This window comes from Phyllobates terribilis, unplaced genomic scaffold (assembly GCF_046119375.1).
Source record: "Phyllobates terribilis strain yellow unplaced genomic scaffold, ASM4611937v1 Scaffold_4__5_contigs__length_816908805, whole genome shotgun sequence".
Lineage (NCBI taxonomy): Eukaryota > Metazoa > Chordata > Amphibia > Anura > Dendrobatidae > Phyllobates > Phyllobates terribilis.
In genome coordinates this window covers 493,311,592-493,333,991 of record NW_027362764.1, presented here as the reverse complement: position 1 = coordinate 493,333,991, position 22,400 = coordinate 493,311,592, and the positions used below count along the sequence as shown (strand labels likewise).

At 40.7% G+C, this 22,400-nt stretch overlaps 1 protein-coding gene across 2 annotated transcripts in view; it reads right to left on the bottom strand.

Annotated features, from left to right (window-relative positions):
• HIVEP1 (HIVEP zinc finger 1) overlaps positions 1 to 22,400 on the bottom strand; it is a 240,297-nt gene that overhangs the window by 159,686 nt on the left and 58,211 nt on the right. For both annotated transcript variants that reach the window (XM_073678777.1, XM_073678778.1), the window contains exon 2: positions 22,171 to 22,316. In XM_073678777.1, coding sequence (XP_073534878.1) covers positions 22,171 to 22,210 — 40 coding nt within the window. In that variant the 5' untranslated portion in view covers positions 22,211 to 22,316. The remainder of the gene's footprint in view (positions 1 to 22,170; positions 22,317 to 22,400) is intronic.

Genomic DNA, 22,400 nt, shown 5'->3' with positions numbered 1-22,400 from the left:
TGGGGATGGGGACCACGTATAAAAGGAAGGGGGGGCATATATACCAGGATGGGGGATATTGTCAGAATTGGGGGACATTACCCCTATGCCGATGTCAGCAGAAGACCCCCTCTCCCTCTTAAAAGTGCATCATGAACACATTTTTGGTTTAAATTTTATTTTTATTTACCTCCTCTAAAACCTAGGTGCGTCCTATGGTCCGGTGCGTCTTATAGTCCGAAAAATAAGGTACTCATGTTTTAACTCAGGAAGAGTTCAGAAATCAATATTTGGTGGACTAACCATGATTTTTAATCACAGCTTTCACGCGTCTTGGCACGCTTTCCACCAGTCTTTCCAATAGAAAACTGTTCAGTGGTCTCTTAATTTTTGCCAGAGCTGTATAGCGTACTGGAAAACGGGAAATTCCAAGTGCGGTGAGATTGCGATTCCACAATTTTTATCTTTTTTCATTTTGTATTTTGTCGCCAGTTTCCAAGACTCAGAGCGTCTCCACTTTTCGTGGTCTAGGGCTGGGTAAGGGCTTATTTTTTGCCCGTCGAGGGAACGTTTTTATTGATGCCATTTTGGGTTAGATACAATGTTTTGGTCGCCCGTCATTGAATTTTACTGCAGTGTTGCGGCAGCCTAAAAACGTAATTTTATTTTTTTCTATCATTACGCCGTTTACCGATCGGATTAATTCCCTTTATATTTTGATAGATCAGACATTTTTGAACGCAGCAATACCAAATATGTGTATTTTTTTATTATTCTATTTTCAATGGGGCAAAAGGGGGGTGATTTGAACTTGTGTGTGTATTTAAAACATATATTTATTTAATGCTTGTGGCCGGCATTCATAGGAGATGATAATTTCTGCTACAGATAGCAGGGCTGAAGCCCTGTTGTATATAGCACAGGCGATCGCAGCTTCAAGTCTCCTAAGGGGACTATTGAAGCCAGTAAAAAAAAAAAAAGTTTTAATATAGATTTTAAATATATAATTTATATTAAAACATTTTTAATTTTATTTTTTTACTTATTACTTGCTTCAATAGTCCCCTTAGGAGAGTTGAAGCTGCGATCACCCGATTGCCAGTACTATATATAGCAGGGCCTCAGCTCTGCTTGTGTAGAAGAAATCATCATCTCCTATGAATGCCGGCCACGAGCCGCCATTCATAGGAGATTCACAATCACAGGCACAGGGGTCTTCTGCAGACCCCCGGTTGTCATGACAACCAATCGGTGCCATGTGCGGGGAAAGATGCAGGGTCAGCGTCGGAGCCCGCATTAAAAGGGACACGACCTTTGACCTACCTATACGTCAAAGGTCGTGAAGGGTTAAATACATGTTCTGGATCAGACTCACCCATTATGAATCAATGGGTGTGCAAAAAATGGATTATATACCAGTTACCATCCGTATGACATACGTTTTTCACGGATACATTACAAATAAGATAGGAAACTGTATTTCTTATAAAATTGTTCCAGTAAAAACCGTATGCCATATGGATGGACAAACACAAGAATGAGCATACGAATGAAAAACAAACGATTTTGCATATACTCACCTGAACCCGCCCTTAGGGCAAATGCAGGAGACCGTATTTTTGGTCCAAGTACGATCCGATAAAACATTGGATTGCACTCGGATCAATGTTATTCTATGGGGCCGTGCACATGTCCGATGTTTTCCTTTGACAAAGTCTGTCCAAGGAAAATATCTCAGAATACACAATTTGCATCCAATATTTGAATCGCACTCGGCCATGCCAGTCATTGAGTCCATGGAAGAAAATCAGACCACAATCGGATGTCATCTAAGTGTGGTCCAGTTATCACGGACTGATTATTTTTTTTTACATCTTCTCCTTATCCGAGAAAATCAGATAACACTATGATGACACTCTGATCAGAGTGTGATGAGCATAATATTCGGACCGATTTTTTAAGATGAAAGAAAATACGGTTGTGTGACCCGAACCTAAGGCCTCTAGATCTGGACAGAGACCACAGTTTACTAAAGGATCTGCAAGTTTGCGAATAAGCTGGCCAGTAGTCTGATTGTGAATAAGCTGGCCAGTAGTCTGATACATAATTACAGGCAAAAAATCATGAATATTTAGCTGTAGACCAACATGAATTTAAAAAAATAAAAAAAATTATGGTCAAAATTAATAAAACATTCAACAGTAGATTCTCAGCGATAAGGTCACACATTTATCATGAGTCCTATCATGTTGTGACACGGTAAGTACTTACCGGTTCTTCTGAAGATCTAGAGCTTATAAACGTCACAGTTCCCCTGTCCGTCAGCATTTCTGAGATGTTTGATAACTGTGGGAGAAACAGGCAATGCGCAGCAGCTGCTGAGACTGGTGTCAAGTGGAGCTGAGCTCCTCAGACTTTGTTTGGAAAGTACCTAGTGTTCATGAGACAGTCATAGTGAAAGGGAAGGCCGGTTCCTCCCTACAATCAGTTGTGCTGGCTGACAAAGTAAAGTTTACAAGGAAGTTCGGGGCCTTTTCATACACAAGCAGCATGCAAGTGTTTAGTTAAAAGCACTTTTACTCCAAACTATGTACACAAGTCTGTCACTGGAGATATTACACATCAAAACAAAGCCAGCTTGAAAAAGCGATCCGTTTGAATCATACATTCATTTCCTAGTGATCTGGATGATGCTTGTGCCTGGTTTTATTCTCTGGGCATGATTCAGCCTTCCACCCTCCAAGTAGCACTACTGCTGTTCCTAGAATTGAGGCTCCACACCCCCGACCCTCCCAACTGCTGCCACAACTCATTTGACACTTTTCACCCTCCCAAACTGCATTCATGGGACATGCCAGTCTTTGAAAGCCAAATCTATCGACATCTTTATATTGTCTACCTGCTGCTGCATTCCCGAGAAATTAACTTTTTTTATTCATATATAAATTAGACAGAGCACTTTCTGAGCCTCTGCCTCCTGAGGTTGTTTCCCTGCCTAACACCAGCACCTTTAGCCTATTTGCCCACAATGAGTTTTTGACACTGCATATTTGCACTACATGTTCCAGCAAGGTGGATGGGATTTATAGAAATCTCATGCTCGCTGTGGTTTTTTTCCACTCAGCATAAACTGACCGGCGGTGCGTGTTTCAAATCTGCAACATGTCAATTTCCCTTGTGGGTACGCTGAGTTTTATGAGCAGATTTTCCCCATAGACTTGCATTGGATGCCAAAAATTCGCACATGCATTTTTAGTGCATTTCCACGACACATCCGTGCATGACTTTATCAATAGAAGTTGACAAAGCCAAATACCAGGAATTATCAAAAACAAAGCTATCTAAATTTAAAACAAGGGACAGAAAATGCAGCGTCAAAAACAAAACATAAAACGCATGTAAAAAAAGGAAGTAACCTAAATTTACTTAGTGGGGGCAGAAAATCGGCAACATCAATAACTCAGCCAAAGCTCATTGTGGCAACGTAGCAGTAGGGTATGTGACATCTTAATTTTGAGGTTTTCCTAGGTGATGCCACTTCAGGAAAAAGATGGCAGTCTTTTTTTTTTTTTTTTTTTTTTTTTTTAAAGTAGCTTCGCCATTGTTTTTTGCAACGGCTCAGATGCTGGCATCAGTTCGCAATGTTGTCAACTATAAAAAGCAGGTGGTTTCCAAACAAAGCCATCCGAAGAATGAACATGATACTTCTTTAAAGGGGTTGTCCAGTACTTTATATTACCCCCCCCCCCCCCCCATGTATCCCCCCAGGGCCCCTGAGACTTTTTGTAAATACCTTCCATTGCAGATAATGCCTGTGAGCAGCGCTATCACTGGCCGCTCACAGGCATCACGTGACCCCTGGCTGCAGCCGGCGCTGACATCCGCTGATGTCATGACAAGTGCTGGCAGCAGCCGGGGGTCTTTGTCTTCCTGGTTCCACAGTGGATGCCAGGCTGTCGGTGGGGTTACCAGTCGCGTCACACCCGGCATGGATGCCGGGTGTGACGCGGGGGGTAACCCCGCCCACAACCCAGCAGCCAACGCGGGGACCCCAGCACTGAGTTACGCCTAACTTGTCTTGACGTCAGCGCAGGGTCTCGTGATGCCTGTGAGCGGCCAGTGACGGCGCCGCTCACAGGCATTATCTGCAACAGAAGGTATTTACAAAAAGTCTTAGGGGCCCCGGGGGGGTACATTGAGGGGGGTAATCTAAAGTAGTGCACAAGTTCTTTAAACTACTTCATGGTTTGCAGACCCTGAAGGGGTTAAACGTAACAAAAGACGGAAGATGTGCACAGCAATGTCATTTTTACATTGCTGTGCATTATATTTCACTTTTGCGGTGGTTTTTCAGGCAGAATCCACCTGAAAAAGATGTCATGTCCATCTACCTACCCTTAGCCTGACTGATAGCTCAAGGTCTGATTTCTTTACCTAGTGCCTGACATCACACAGACAGTTAGCTATCAATAAAGAGAGACTCAGGAAGTGCTCCATCATGCCCAGAGCACTTAACGCCTCAAATTAAAACACCGATTTCTTGGGCCTGTAGCAACAGATAGAAGATGTAAAGGTGTTAATGGATTTAGCTTTCAAAGACTTGCAAACCCATATATAGGATTTGGTTGGAGGTGGATGATCTAACTTGAAGATTCGGTTTAAAAATATCAAACATTTAATATTCAGCCATAAAACAATTAAAACTTGGCCTCGATTTACACTAGCAGCTTTGAGTCCTTCTATAAAAGAAGTTACAGTATTGTGCCACATATGTTGTGAAACAAATCTAAACACATGGAGTTTTTTGGAGAAAGAAAAAAATCTGATATGTCTAAGCATAAGAGCAATCCAATTCAGGACACAGCTTTCTTTCTGTTGGAGTTTTATTTTTTCCCTAAAGTGTTTTTTGAAGCAGCTTTGAAAAAGTTTTAAGTGTTTTTTTCCCACATTATGTTTTGCTGCCTTTTGACTTGACAGTGCCAAGTTTGGAGCAGATTTCACAAGGAATAATCCTCAAACAAGTGACATGTCACTTTTCTTTATTTCTATTTTTTTTTCGCAGTGAGGTTTTCAAAACCTCCTCAGTAAAAACATTGAAAAAAATTTGCCGCCTGAACAGCAAAGTAGATTTTCCATTAGAATTAAAGTAATAAAAGCAAATAAATAGTTGGGTTTTTTTTTTTAGATTTATTTTGGAGCGAATCCACTTCAAAATCCTACAAGGGCAGAATCAATCAGTGACTTGTTGCGGTATTGCAGCCTTGTAATTTTTGGAACGAACAAATAAAGAAGCACTGTGTAGCGCTATAGTATGCAAACATGAAATTTGAACTGCATTACTGCTCTAGAAAATAGGAATAACTGTTTACCATCTGAGAAATTAAAGAACCTCATCCACAACTACCACAAAAGACTTCAAGCTGTCACTGATGTTAGAGGGGGCAATACACGGTATTAAGAACTGGGGTATGTGAACTTTTGATCAGGGTCATTTAGATGTTTCTGGTTGTCATTAAGATTTAAAAAGAGAAAACACAGTAGTTTGACAATAAATGGCTTCACCCAACCAATAACCATGAGTGGAGAAAAAGTTTTTTTATCATTCATATTCTCTGAAACAAGGCCAAGAAAGGAAAAATTCTGCCTGGGTATGTAAACTTTTGAGCACAAGTGTATCTGCCATGTGTGAACATACCCTCAACACTACGGTCCCACAATGAGCATTTGGTGTTTGATGTTGCAGATTTTCTGCAGCATGTCTGCACCTATTAGCTTAATCAGGTTACTTGCAGGTGTTTTTATTGCATTTTTTGATGCTGTTTTGTCTCTTTTTGGGATGTCGTGTTTTAAATAACGCGGCTTTGTTTTTGATACTTCCTGGTATTTGACAAAACTATTTATACAGTCATGAGTGGATAACATGCATTTTTAGAGCATTTCGGCAGAAGAAACTCACTAAAAACGAATATGCATTTTTTATTTGCAGATTTTTTTTATCTAAACTCAATATGAAGTGGAGAAAGTCAACACATAAAACTCAGCTTATTCACAAGAGAAACTGATGCGCTGTGGGTGTGAAAAAACACTACAGGTCAGTTTAGGTGGGGTTAAAAAAATAGAAAAAAAGTACAGTTGGCATAAGATTTCTATAAAAGCAATCCACTTTGCTGGAACTTTAAGGCTATGTTGATATACAGGGTTTTTGCTGAGTTTTTTCTTCTGCCACCAAAACCTGCTCTCTTGGCAGGAAAAACAGTTTTCAAAACACCCAGATTCCAGTGTTTTTGATGCATTTTTTGGGTGTGAATTATATATGTGCTTTGCCTACAGTACATGTTTAATAAAAGTTAGCTTTAGTCGCCAAACACACTGCGAAAGAAACATTGCTTTTTTTTTTGCTCTCATTACTTCCTATGGGTGAAAAAAACGCTGCAAAAATGCTTAAAGAATGGACATACGACAGATTTTAAAAAAGCAGCAGTTTTCCAATTCAGTCAGGGAAAGAAAAAAAAAAGCTTGTGGGTAAGATTTCTGAAACCTAAGCTTTTACTGGTATTTTAAAACGCAGCTTTTAATTTTCAAATGTGTTGCAAAGGAACAACACATGAACATACCCTAAAGGTATGTGAGCAGCACGTTGAGTATTTGCTGTGTTTTTGGTGTGTTTTTTCTGCGCCGTTTTGCCACAAAAACTGAAGCATTGCCTCATGCCAACACAGTGAATGAGATTCATGAAGTCTCATGCACACGTTGCTTGTTTTTTCCTTGCAGATTTGAAGCAGTTTTTGGTACAAAATTGTCCGGTATGTGCACACGTTTGGTATATGCAGCAGATTTTTCAGTTGCCAGGAATAACGCTGTGTAAAAATATGCCTGTCTTTGCCTGCGTTTTTTTCCCATTTGTTTCAAAGGGTGAAAAACTTTGCAAAAACACTGAAAGAATTGACATACTGCAGATTTGAAAAAAAAAAAAAATACTTTGAGGCTACGTTCTCACGATGAGTTTTTGATGGTGCATATTTTGGCTGCATCAAAAATGCAGCGTCTAACAGTTACATCAAAGTGCATGGGATTTATAGAAATCTCATGGACACTGTGCTTCTTTTTAACACTGTGTAAACTGACCTGTGGTGCGTGTTTCAAATCCGCAATTTCTCTTGTGGGTACGTTGAGTTTGATGGGCGGATTTTCCCCATAGACCTGCATTAGATGCGAAAATTCGCAGGTTAAAAACACACGTGTTTTTAGTGCGTTTCTGCAGCGGAAACGCATAAAAAAAAAATGCACGTAATCTGCAATTAAGTACAGTATAGCTATAAAGTTTTGTCGAAGCCAAATACCATGAAATATATATAAAAAAGCAGCTTTATTTAAAGCATGACATACCAACAAGAGACAAAAAAACTCAGTTACAAATGCAATAAAAACATATGTTAAAAAACGCACACAAAAATGCAATGAAAAACCGCAAGTAACCCAATTTAGCTAACAGGCAAAAAATTTTGCAGCATCAAAAACTCACCAAAAACTCACCAAAAGCTCATCATGGGAACGTAGCCTGAAGGGCCAAATCTCAAAGGAAAAAAATATGCAGCATGTGCAGAAAGTTTCAAAAATCTTATTCACTTTGCTGCTACTGTAAAATGCTGCAGTTTTTTTCTGTGGCAAAAAAAAAAAAAATAAGTAAAAAAAAAAAGAAGAGGTGTGACCAAGCCATAAGGCTACGTCCCCACAATCAGGAATAGCAGGGCATTGGATACAACATATTTTTGCTGCGTCTAAAAGGCTGCGTTCTAATTGCCACACTTGTTTGTCAGTACATGCGGATCCACTGCTTGTTATGACATTCAATTAGTTAAAATATCTGCAGTAGAGGCAGTCTCCGCTAAAGAAATTACCATGCTTGTAAACCTGTGACGTGGGTGACTTTACGCAGCGTTAAAGAGAAGCACAGTGGGCATGGGATTTCTATAAATTCCATCCACTGTGTTTCTAATACTGACCGCTACGTCCACTGCTATTCCTGATCGTGGGCACATAGCCTAAAACGTTTGCACAAAGAAAATATGCAGTGTCAAAATCTCACCAAAAACTCATTGTGGGAGCTTTACCCAAAAGGTACAGAATAAGAAATAGTCCTTGAAGCATTTGATAAAAGGAAATTTTCAAATTTTAATTTTTGTTAGAGGTTAAAAAGTTGCAAATAAATGTCCTTCAGCTGTCATGTCTCAATGAAAAACCACTATTCAAAAATAATGAAAATCATCACTATTTTACAAGTCAAAAAAGGCTTCACGAATGTGTGTTAATTTGGCCTTAATGGCATAAATTCAATTTTATAAGGGGCATTTATTAAAACCAGTCAACTAACAAAATTAACAGATCTAGAATTGGTGGAAGGATGAAAGTAGGACAGGCATTTTGTTGTTTTTAGAGATAGAAGACAAAGTAGGGAGGAGCAGGAGGATAACTACATACCTCCCAACTTTTGAAGAACAGAAAAAGGAACACATCATTCGGCACCCCTGGCCACACCCCTATCAACGCCCACTTACCATTTCTTTCTCCCCTGGCAGGAGGAGTTGTCAGAGGGGCGCTGGTAATGAGGGGCATTCAGCAGACTCAAATTCAGGACTGTCCGCTGTATCCGGGACAGTTGGGACTAGAGATGAGCCGATGGATTCCCAGGTCTCTGGTCCAGCTTCCAGGTCAGTGGTACCTGGCGGCTAGAATGGAGGTCATGAATCTCTAACCATCCAGTGTCCCCCGGCGGCTTTTGATCACCCAGGGCAGGTAAATCCGCATGTGTTCGCTAAACCATGTGGAGTTACCGCATCTAATGACATTCTATTGTGGAAATTTTATAGTGGAGACTAGCGTCACTGCAACAGAAACTGACTTGCTGCGGCTTGTAAATCCGCGCCGCTGGCGAGTGTACACAGCGTCAAATAGAAGCACAGTGGGCAGGAGATTTCTAGAAATCCATCCACTGTGTTTGTAATGTAGAAAGCAGCGTTTTGGACGCAGCGCAGGTGAGCTACTCTTCCTGATTGTGGGCTCATAGCCTTATAGGAACAAGATAAATATTTTTCTTCACCTCAGTATACAGGCACCATAAAAATACATTGTTATATATACAATGTATTTCTAGTGAGATGTACACTATGCTTCTGGAGTCATTGCAATGTAGAGTGCAGATAAATGAACTCTCCCATCTTTATCATTATGGGCATAGAGTAAACAGCCTGTGAACATTGGGAAGCACGTTGACACTGTAATGAGAGTTCGAGTCCCACCTGATAACAGGAGTGAGAGGAGGTGAATGTATAATTTAATTTATTGGAGAGAGAGGTAAGTATAGAAGCCAGGAGAACAGCTGAGCCCTCAAAGCAGGACAGTCCCGCCAAAATGGGACGGTTGGGAGCTATGGATAACTATGTAGCGACAACAGCACAACCACTTTCTATGGTACTTACTACTGTGTCAGGTTCAATGAACTTCTGGGGTGAGGGTCTTTCCTGTGCAGGTGATGATCATCAGTATGATTTCACACGCAGCGGTCACGCTGAAGTGGAAAACTTTCTCAGCCCTGTGCTGCTGTGGTTTTTGCACGGTTTCCCTGCACAATCTTGCAGGGAAATAGATGTGCGACTTGCAAGACTGTACGACCGATCGTAATGGCTTCTCGGTTTTACAAGAGTCACTTTGCAAGATAAATTGATTGTGCAGTGAAACGGTGAAAATACTGCAGCTATTTCTTAAACCTACAGTTAAATAATACTGGAAAAAATGTTGTGGGTAAGGCCACTGTCAGACAAGTACATGTGAAATTGTCCGATTTTCATGTAGAAAACTTGGACAATTTTGATCCGTATTGTCATCGGTGTCGGCATCCTTTCTTGTACAATAACTTTTTCAAAGGGCACATTATCATCAAAACTCAGGTTATTAATGGCAATGTATCTGTAAAAATCAGATGCTACACAAATGCTCTATAGAGGATCTAAATTAATTTTTTCCACATCCATAGACTTGAGTGGCAGTCTCATCCATGACTTTGACAGGGAATAGCTCTATTGAATTACATTGGACAGAATCGCAGCACAAGTGCAGGGAAGATGGAGAAATTAATTTCTCCATCTTCTCCATTACCTAGTTCCGCAGTAATCGGACTGCATTCAAATAACATCGAAACGAAACGCGCGTCAGGGCTGCAGATGTGATACTCCACGTAGGGGGAATATTGGTGAGAGTTCACTAACTATCTATTTTGACTGAATGTATGATGTACTAAGTAAGTGTACTGTTAGTATCACTATTATGTACTAATGACAGTTACTATGAATATACTGACCGCCTTTTAATCTGGTCATACATTCAGTAGCATTTATGATCGGACATGTTTTAGCACTAGCACCATATAGTGTTTCAGTATATTATTTACTCACCCTACTCCAATACTTTTTAGTGGATTACATGCCTTTAACACCTGAGTCTTGCAGTCAAATTCTGTTTGTACTTATATGTATTTAATTGTATGCCTTTTTTATATGTACTCAATAAAATTTTGTTATATTTTTACAGCACCAGCAAGAGCTATGAGATTTCAGAAATCTCATGCACACGCTCGTTTTTTTTTCCCGACTGAACTGGAAAACAGCTGATTTTTTGAAAACTAAAGCATCTCACTTCTTTCAGTGTTTCTGCAGCGTTTTTTCACCCATAGAAAGCAATGAATAAATGCAAAAATGTAGCAAACACCGTTGTCATTAGTTTTTGCAGCGTATTTAGTGGGAAAAAACAAAAACAGGTACCGCAGTATGTGAAACCCACTTATTGTGATTTTTCTAAGATTTTCAGGATAGTCACTATTTTTTCAGACATTAAATACTTTTTCCACTAAATAATTTGATGAAATTGCCCTTTTTCCTAAAAATGTTTTAGGTTTTCACATATGTCTTGTACTGGTGACCCAACACCTTGTATTGTTCATGCTTGTATGGTGGAAACAAAGCTGAACTTTGGGATCCTGAAAAACTGCAGCAACAAAATGCAGAATGAAAAGCAGCAAAAAATGCTTTTTGTCTGCTGCTTTTTTTACTGCCAAGATATCAGGTTTTGGCTGCAGAAAAAAAGCAGCAAAAAAGCAATGTGTGAACATCGCCTCAGAATGAGAAAAAAAGCTTGATTTAAAGAAAAAATAAAACTGAACATGAATTTCATGTTTTTTTTCACAAGTTAAAATAGCATTCAGGAAACAGTATGTGAAGAAATTCTTCCATTTACTCATTTAAGGGATACTAAAAGTAATACTTTTTCAGCCCTATGATGCTGGAATATTCGTCTCAGAGGCCACACCTAAAAAGGTAATTTCCAAAACGTCATGCATATTTAGACAAGCAGCATCAGGGCTGTAGAGGCTTGCCAAAGAAAACAGAAGACTGGCACTTGGAAAAGCAGCACATATTCACGATTACATAAGCTTCTGCATGTAGAACTAGGCTTCTTTGTGATTTCCTGGTAATTTTTCATACAACCAATTAAATGGCTATGTGATCCCTGCAGCCAATCAATGGCAGGTAATGGATTGCAGGGCTTACACCTTCCCTGGACATCCGAGGATCGTCCGAAGGAAGTGATAGTGCAGTAGCTCAATAGGAGCCGCTGATTGTTATGTCATGTAAGCCCTGCAGCCAATGTCACACAATCTTCAGCGCTACATCATTGGATCGGCGCCAGTACAGGAAAAGAGTATAGGCCATTTTTATTTTACAAGAGGGAACATAGGACAACCCCTTCTTAAATACTACTAGTGGACAACCCTTTTAAATAGTATGCAACCCAAGGCCAGTTTCACACATCAGTTTTTGTTCTCGTATATGAAAAACGGTTCCATGGGTTTTTTTTCAGTGTGCTGGATCCTTTTTTGGTCCGTGTCTCAGTTTTTATAATCCTTGTTGCATCTACTGTCTATTTCTTACACATTCCTCACATGTAATAAAGCTGTCAAACAGTCGCAAATCATGCACACGGGAGCGATTCAACCATATCACCGAGCAGCAGTAAATACTCGGCGCTCGGCCCGAGCATACTCGGCGAAAGGGTTAATAGAACATACTCGCTCAACACCATTCCTAAAGTCTCTAATGATCTACTAAATCAGCTAAATCTAATGGTTCCTGTTCCCTGCTGATTCTCCTGGATCTTTCTCCAGCATTTGACACTGTGGATCACTATCTCCTACTCACTATGCTCCGCTCTATCGGCCTCAATGATTCTGCTTTCTCTTGGTTTTCCTCCTACCGCTCCTTCACTGTATCTTTTGCTGGCTCCTCTTCCCCTTACTGTCGGGGTTTCTCAGGGCTCAGTTCCATGTCCCCTCTTCTCCTAGTATACCACACCCCTATTGGACAAACCATCAATAGATTATTTTTAGTACCTTCTATATGCTGATGACACCCAATTAGACACATTGTCTCCTGACATTACCCCTGCATTACTACAAAATGCCAGTGATTGTCTTTCCTCTGTCTCTAACATTATGTCCTCCCTCTATCTAAACCTGAATCTGTTAAAAACTGAACTCCTTGTGTTTCCTCCCTCCCCTAACCTACTATGCCCGATATTGCCATTTCCATGTGGCTCCACCATTACTCCCCAGCAACATGTGCCCTGTCTTGGGGTCATACTTGATTCAGATCTTTCATTCACTCCCTACATCCGATCACTCGTTCATGTCATCTATACCTCAAAACCATCTCTAGAATTCAACCTTTTCTTACCTTTGACTGTGCAAAAACTCTTAAGGTTGCGCTTATTCATTCTCGTCTGGACTATTGCAACTCTCTACTAATCGGTCTCTCTCTTACTAAACTCTCCCCTCTCTAATCCGTCCTGAACGCAGCAGCCAGGATCATATTCCTTTCCAACCTCTACGTCAATACCGCCACCCCGTGCCAGTCATTGCACTAGTTGCCCATCCGCTACAGAGTCCAATAGAAACTTATCACTCTCCCCCACAACACGCTCCACGGTTCAGGAAAGGCTGGGAAAAGGGGTAGGCAGGGTACGTACCTCCGAGCGCGCTGCCTTCTGCCTTCCCAAGGGGGCGCACTTTGGGGAGAAAAAAATCAAAGTGGCTGAATGGCTGCGGCCGTCCAGTATCTTCCTCTGGCCACAGACATTTAGCACAGTGACTGCTGCGGCGCAGGTACACAGGGGAGAAGTCAGTCACAGACAACACTGAACCCTCTCTCTCCCTGCCGTCGTTTCTTCCCTACACTCAATTGTATTCGCATCTGTAAGATGCAAATACAATTGCTGTGAGCGCCGCCCAGTATAGGAGCAGAGGAGCTGTAATCAGCTCCCTGCCCTGCCGAGAACACCAGCAGGACATAGGCCACTTACTGGATTAGGTGAGTATAAGCCTTTTTTTATTTCTCTTATAATTTGCCAATCAATAGGGGACATACTAGAGGCTGGCTGTGGGGACATACGAGGGGCTGGCTGTGGGAGCTATCACAAGAGGAGCTGTGGGGGGGACATCATACTATATAGGATATGTGAGGACATCATACTGTATATTGGGGGACAGTATTAGACATCAGTATATAACGGGGGGGGGCGGGTGTGTTGTGGATTCAGTCCCTTCTGAAATGTAAAGTGCTGCAGAATATGTTGGTGCAATACAAATAAAAAAATATTATTATTATAAGAGTTAACAATTTATGAGGAAATAGGGAAGATACAAAAGGTAAGGTGAATGTAGTTTATGGTCCAGCCATCTTAATAATAAATAAGGATACTCATGTACGGATATGTGAACTGGTCATCAGCCTGTATTTGTATATGTCCAGTTACAAAGTGCTATTGAGTGCATGGAATGTGCACTTAAACATGATATAGGTTCCAGATTCTTAGGAAAAATGTATGAAGGGAGAACTGAGAAAACTTACATTGGTGAGGTAATATGACAAGACTGAAAAAGAAAAAAAAGAAGAGTTGTGGGCCCCGGAAATTAACCCACTTGTCTGGGGTAGTGCATTCGAGAAAGCTAATGCAGCACGAGGAAAGACTTGTAAATAACAGAGGGAAATTTGGACTATGGAGTGTGTTGATCATCGATCATTAGCAAAAGGAGAACATGGCTAGGGTGGTAGGCAAAAATGACAAAGGAGATGCATGTTGGTCAAGAGATTTGTGTGAGTACGATAATTTATGATGTATTCTGTAGAGTATAGACAACCAGTACAATGACTGGCACAAGGTGGAGGCATCGGTGTAGCGGCTGGATATGAATAAGATCTGAACAATAGTGGTGCCAAGACAGCGTCAAGCTCCAATACCATGTAGATACGCAAAAAACTGAATGTGGGCTGGTCCCTTTTCTCAAGCAAAATGTAAGTAAAAGAAGTTGGCTTCAGCATCTAATAATGATCAATCTGCTTTGCTATGGCACCACAAATACAAAAACAGCAGCAACATTTCGATCCCTCATATAGATCTGGTTATTTGTCAATCTGATGCAGTAGTGTACAGCCTTCCTATTTAAACTCCCTACAACCAATGAAAAAATCTGTAGAGTTCCAACAATAAAATGCAACTATAGCAAACATGTCAAAACATTAGAATAGCATTACCAATATACCATAAGTACATATGTTCAAAGCCAAGTGTAATTCAGTAAAAACTCTATATAAGAAATACTGAAAAATAGCAGAATAAATTGTGAGCTGACAGTAACATGTGGACTGCAATGGTAAACAAACCTACTGTTCATGCTCAGGAAAAGTCTCCCTGATTGGTTAAAGGGAAGGTGCTGTGATTTTTATTTTTGTATTAATAATTATTGATTATATAATCAATTATTTTTAATACAAAATTAAATTCACTGCTTTAAAAAAAAAAATTTCTGCATCCACTGGTTGCTGCCATTTGCTGCTGCATAAGTGACTAAACACAATACTCACATACCTCAAATACGTCTCCGGCCGCATCTCCTGCATTGTGGCTACCTCCAGTTGTGACCTGTGCACGCCCCTTGGGCTATCCAGGTCCCAGCTGTGGGAGGAGATTGGCTCCATTTTTTTGACGCCCGCAGCTATGCTGCAAGCTTCAGTTCCGCACCTGTCACAGCCCACAGTGCTCAGTGTGAGCGGTGACAGGAGGTGCTGGGATGCGAAGGTCCGGGGTGAGGAGAGTATCAGCAGCGGTGAGCTGTGTTCGCAGCTTGAAAGTAGTAGTACAATACCAGGCGGCTGCTGCTCACTGATGCTATCGCCACAGTGTTAGAGCACAGCAGACTTATCGTCACACTGCTGTGCTCTGAACACTGACAACTCTGCTTTGTCACTGTAAGTCTCTGCAGGAGGCTTACAGTGACATAACAGACCATGTATCTAAGGCCCATCCCATGTGATACCCCCAGAGCTGTGTATCTAATTCCCATCATGCACAATACACCCCAGAGCCGTGCATCTAATCCCATCTTGCGTGATATGCCCCAGAGCCGTGTATCAAAAGCCCACCATGCCTGATACACACCAGAGCCGTATATCAATTGCCCATCATGCACAACAGCCCCCAGAAACATGTATCTAATGTGTCGGTCATGCGGGATACACCCCAAATCCATGTGTCTAAGGCCCATCGAGTGAGATATGAGATACGCCCCAGAGCCATGTATCCAATGCCAACTAACAGAATCGGTGCTGCCAGCTGTGCTCAGTGCCACTTTTCACATCCATCGCTTTTCAGTCACCAACAAAATGGCTCCACACTGTGATCCTAAACAATATACAGTTAGGTCCATATATATTTGGACAGAGACAACATTTTTCTAATTTTGGTTCTAGACATTACCACAATGAATTTTAAACAAAACAATTCAGATGCAGTTGAAGTTCAGACTTTCAGCTTTCATTTGAGGGTATCCACATTAAAATTGGATGAAGGGTTTAGGCGTTTCAGCTCCTTAACATGTGCCACCCTGTTTTTAAAGGGACCAAAAGTAATTGGACAGATTAAATAATTGTAAATAAAATGTTCATTTCTAGTACCAAAATTAGAAAAATGTTGTCTCTGTCCAAATATATATGGACCTAACTGTGTGTGTATGTATGTGTGTATATATATATATATATATATATATATATATATATATATATATATATACACACACACACACACACACACATACACATATAGAGTACAGACCAAAAGTTTGGACACACATTCTCATTTAAAGATTTTTCTGTATTTTCATGACTATGAAAATTGTACATTCACACTGAAGGCATCAAAACTATGAATTAACACATGTGGAATTATATACTTAACAAAAAGTGTGAAAACTGAAAATATGTCTTATATTCTAGGTTCTTCAAAGTAGCCACCTTTTGCTTTGATGACTGCTTTGCACACTCTTGGCATTCTCTTGATGAGCTTCAAGAGGTAGTCACCGGAAATGGTCTTCCAACAATCTTGAAGGAGTTCCCAGAGATGCTTAGCACTTGTTGGCCCCTTTGCCTTCACTCTGCGGTCCAGCTCACCCCAAACCATGTCTATTGGGTTCAGGTCTGGTGACTGTGGAGGCCAGGTCATCTGGCGTAGCACCCCATCACTCTCCTTCTTGGTCAAATAGCCCTTACACAGCCTGGAGTTGTGTTTGGGGTCATTGTCCTGTTGAAAAATAAATGATGGTCCAACTAAACGCAAACCGGATGGAATAGCATGCTGCTGCAAGATGCTGTGGTAGCCATGCTGGTTCAGTATGCCTTAAATTTTGAATAAATCCCCAAAAGTGTCACCAGCAAAGCACCCCCACACCATCACACCTCCTCCTCCATGCTTCACGGTGGGAACCAGGCATGTAGAGTCCATCCGATCACCTTTTCTGCGTCGCACAAAGACACCCTGGTTGGAACCAAAGATCTCAAATTTGGACTCCTCAGACCAAAGCACAGATTTCCACTGGTCTAATGTCCATTCCTTGTGTTCTTTAGCCCAAACAAGTCTCTTCTGCTTGTTGCCTGCCCTTAGCAGTGGTTTCCTAGCAGCTATTTTACCATGAAGGCCTGCTGCACAAAGTCTCCTCTTAACAGTTGTTGAAGAGATGTGTCTGCTGCTAGAACTCTGTGTGGCATTGACCTGGTCTCTAATCTGAGCTGCTGTTAAACTGAGATTTCTGAGGCTAACGACTTGGATAAACTGTTCCTCAGAAGCAGAGGTGACTCTTGGTCTTCCTTTCCTGGGGCGGTCCTCATGTGAGCCAGTTTCTTTGTAGCGCTTGATGGTTATTGCAACTGCACTTGGGGACACTTTCAAAGTTTTCCCAATTTTTCGCACTGACTGACCTTCATTTCTTAAAGTAATGATGGCCACTCGTTTTTCTTTACTTAGCTGCTTTTTTCTTGCCATAATACAAATTCTAACAGTCTATTTAGTAGGACCATCAGCTGTGTATCCACCAGACGTCTGCACAACACAACTGATGGTCCCAACCCCATTTATTAGCCAAGTAATCCCACTTATTAAACCTGACAGGGCACACCTGTGAAGTGAAAACCATTTCCGGTGACTACCTCTTGAAGCTCATCAAGAGAATGCCAAGAGTGTGCAAAGCAGTCATCAAAGCAAAAGGTGGCTATTTTGAAGAACCTAGAATATAAGACATATTTTCAGTTGTTTCACACTTTTTTGTTAAGTATATAAATCCACATGTGTTAATTCATAGTTTTAATGCACAATTTTCAAAGTCATGAAAATACAGAAAAATCTTTAAATGAGAAGGTGTGTCCAAACTTTTGGTCTGTACTGTATATATATATATATATATATATATATATATATTTATTTTTTTGCCTAAATACATAGGAAACTTTAGGCCTTTTAGAGATCATTTCATCTTCAACTTGCTTAATTGATTGCAATAGCAGTCATTTTGACCAGGGTTGCTCAAACTTTTACATGACACTGTATGACTTAGAGGTAGACCCATCTCCAAGATCCTATCCCAATATGTAGTAGTAGTAATAATAATAATAATAATAATAATAATAATTATTAGCAAATACCTCCACTTAAAAATGTAGTATAGTTCTTCTGATTCACTATGCCACTTACCCCATTTGCAAGACATTGTAGTAGCTTAGGGTGCTTGCACGTTGGGTTTTGCCACCCATTCAGTGGCCGACGGGATCATAGACTATAATGGTGCCAAATGAGCGATTATGCACTCAGACTTGCATCATTTTCGGGTGTATACGCCTACTAGAGGTGGACACCTAGGTATCTGGGTGTCCGCCTCTTGTAGGTATACACGCCTGAAAATGATGCACATCAGAGCGCATGTTCGCTCCATCGGCACCATTATAGTCTGGGCCCTGTTGGCGCATACGTCCTAATCCTGTTTTTTGTAACCATGGATACCTAAGCCGCTGCAGTGCCCTGCTCATAGGGTAAGCGACATAGTGAATCAGAAGAACTATACTGTATTTCTAATTGGAGCCGTTTGCTCATATTATTATTATTACACCTACTACATATTGGGATAGGATCTTGGAGATGGGAATACCCCTTTAATGCCCTGTGTCCATGGTCTAATGCTCATATATTGGAATGCAGGACATTTCAGTATACTACTACTCCCAATCATATCATTACTCCCATTTCTTGCTAGGCATCTGGCCTACTTATACTGTGATTTATAATCCACACTTGTGCAGTCTTAAAGCTATTCACACAAGTTGGATGGATTCCATTAAGTCATTTAATATAAGCTGTTGCCCTGCAATCTACCCATGACCTATTAGATGATGATAGGGCCTTACTACTAGGTGTTAATTACTTGATATGAAGGCCTCTGTTATATATTATAGGCCCCATGATCGCTGCTCACAGGCTCTAGCAGCAGGGACGTTTCCCATTTCTAGTTTACAGGAGCGCTCCATGACCCAGTCACAACTCACGAATGGAGGAGGCACATACTGAATGGCACTGCAGCCAATCAGACATGAGAATGGAGTTTATACTGACCAATGCTGGCCTCTATAGTATGCTGTGGTAGCTAGCACTGCAGTCTTAACCAATCAGGGAGACTTTTCCTGACAATGCCCAGTAGGTTTGTTTACCTGTGCACTCCACATGTTGCAGTCAGCGCATAGATTTATTCCTGTCTTTTTCTGTATTGTTTATATATAGAGTTTTTACTTAATCACACTTGGTCTTGAACATATACTTGAGGTATATTTGTAATGCTATTATAATGTTTGAGGACATGTTTACTGTAAGAATTGTATGTATTGGTGGATATGTACAGAAGTTTTGATTGGATGCAGGGGGTTAAAATAGGGGGTCTGTGCACCACTGTATTGTATTGACAAAGACCCAGATCTATACTAGGGGTCAAATGTTACTGCCGTTTCTGTATTTGTGATGCTATAATAAAGCAGGTTGATCAATACTGGATGTTGAAGCCATCTTCTTTAACTTATAAATATATTCCTGGAAGCTTCACTGATGATAGGCTGGAGACGGGAGAGTTTGGTAAGGCCTTATTCAGATGTCAGTGAGAAAAGAAGTCAGAGTTTCATCAGCGTTAGTTTTTTCCATCACAGTTTGGTCCGAGTTTCATCAATTTTTCTAGGATAAGAAACCATTGGTATCTAGCAGTCCATGAAAAAAATGGACAGAACTCTGATGGCATCCGAGTGGTGTCCATTTTTTTTTCGCAGACCCATAAGTTTCATTGCCGATTTTGATCAGACACTCATTAAAATCGGACAGGTCTGTGTGATTTTTCCTGGAATGTTTATTTTGCGAAAATTCACGGACATGTGAACGGTCCCATTCACTATTATAGGTACGAGTGTTATCCATGAAAAAAACAAGAACAGCACTCGTATGCAAAAAACAGGACGTGCGAGGGATGAGCTCTAAAAGGAAGACCAATTAGTATTGCGCTGCTGTTGTGAAGACAAGTTTTTGGCTATTTCAATGGTAAGAAAAGGGCAGATTCTGTAGAGGTTTTTGAGGTGCAGGTGACATGAGGGAGTGCAGTGAAAATCTGAGTCTAGTACACCATCAAGTCAGCATGACACTGCTTGGGAGTTTTGGTAGTACCACACATGGAAATTTTCTCCTTCTGTATTTTAAAACGCTAACATGTTATTTTGTTACATGATGGCGGTGAATACTAATTAGACAAGCGGCTTTACCACAAGTTTGTACAATTTTGGAAGTTTTTTATGACCGTGTGGCTTTTGGAGCATCAACTACTGTTTTACTGTAGAAATCACAACTAAGATGTGTAGTAAAAAACATTTAAAAAACAAAGTTGTTCTGCTGGTTGTCACTTCCATGGCTTTATTTGGTTGCCCATTTGCCACAGATTTTACTCTTTGAACTGCAATGAGAAAAATATGTGATAAATTTACATTTTTGCCTCATATCATTGCATACATCAGTGGGAAGAAAAGGAGCTGCATTTTAAGTTATTCCTGCAGGAGCCAGTTTGGTTGTGTGTTGGCCACACAAACTTTCAGACATTTCAACAACAAAAAAGCACACTGAAAAGTTAGACAATGTTCCTAGAAATTCGTTGGTAGGGTGTAGGCAGGAATTGACACGCCGAGACTAAAAAGGACAACTCCATTCCAAAAAATTAAATCCACTTTGAATGGGATCAGTAGAGACTAACCATCTTAGAAAGCAGAACTTACCCAAGACGCCTCAATCCAAAAACATTAGGGATGTCTTCTCTAATAATAATAATCTTTTTATTTATATAGCGCCAACATATTCCGCAGCGCTTTACAATTGAGACAATTTACAGACATTATTATCTATTGATGTCAAACCTACATAGCTCATAACTGCTGCAGCCAATCACTGGGCACAGCGGCTCTGTAGTTGTGTTGTTACCGCTGCAGATGATCAACAAAGACCAGAGCAGAGAGGCTTTGCTGGACGTTTCGGAGCCTAAGAAGTAACAAAAGTTAAGAGGACAACCTTAAGTAGCAAGTCTTTTTTTTTTTACATGAACACTGCTTGTGATTTAGCTTGGAAGTGTTTTTATAATGATTATGATTTACTCAAGTCACTTTCAAGAACATGCTCAAGGTCAAAGCCTTGCCAGAAACCAAAATGAGTATCTTTATGCTATAAAATGCATCTCTGCATGATCTTAATCCAATTGATGCGGTGTGTACTAGGCCCCTGCAATCTACAGTGCCACATAGAGGTAAGGGCTGTCAGGAATGAACCACGTGTTAGATACAAGATGTATAGCTACCACAAAAAGCTACAGCCGTAAAGTAAAATAGCAATATGTGAAACATTACAGCTCAATGCATAAATCAATATCATACAGCAGCGTAAATAATGGCTTACACTGTTTATAAACCATCTTAATCATTGTACATTAAACAATAATTACAAGGCAAATTAAAAGTTGGCAGATTTATCTATGTAATTAGAGGAAAAAAAATATACAATGTCCCTGCTGTGTTTTCACACAGAAAATGTGCTTGTAAAGGCCAATTTTTGTAAAGTTCTAGGCAATCTCATATCGATGTAATCTGGAAATGAGGAATATCAACAGCACATCATAATGTTGGCAAACTTGGCATGGAGAGATTCCAATGGTTCCTTTTGACAATGCAAGGACTGGGATAACACAGAATAATAGCAGTATGAAATGAAGATTGACAAAATGAAGTCATCCCACGGCAAGCTTGACATCACCCGAGTGACCCTTGCTTCTGAACTTGACCCTAGTTCCAATCTGGTTGATGAGGCCTACAAAGACAGGTTATCTTGTAGGCCCTGATAACAGTGAAGGTGTCTCTACAGAAGTCTTGTGGCTGATGTCACATAATCTGGGTGGGCAGAAAACTTATAATTCAATGCGAGTTAGCGCATTCGAGCAACACTGACATGTAACTCAAGAAAGACAAAGGATGCTCCACGCTATATCTGAGGGTCATTGAACACTTTGCTGCCCTAGAAAAGAAGCTGAGATGAAATCAGCAGCTCTTCTTATGACTCTATCCAGGACAAGACTGCAGCTAGCAAACAATGACATGCTGCAGAGCATCTCCCTCCCTCGCACTGCCACCTTTACTAGGTAAACAGCTGGATACATCCCTCCAAAACAAGCATACAATCAAAACAGAGAAACCATTTGCTAACCTCTTAGGTTTCTGGGGTGGATCTGTTTTGTCCGAGGCATGATCCTCCTCCTCCTGAAGCCTGTTTTTTCCTTCTCAAAAATGGAGAGCGGTGCCAGCGGAGAGGAGCCTCCATATACCCGCCAAGTGTACCAGTTAATCCAGCAGCTGAGCAAGGGAAGGAGAAAAACAACATGAGGGAAGACAAGACTAAAGGGGAGCCAGGATGCACTGGTCTGGGACTTCACTCCC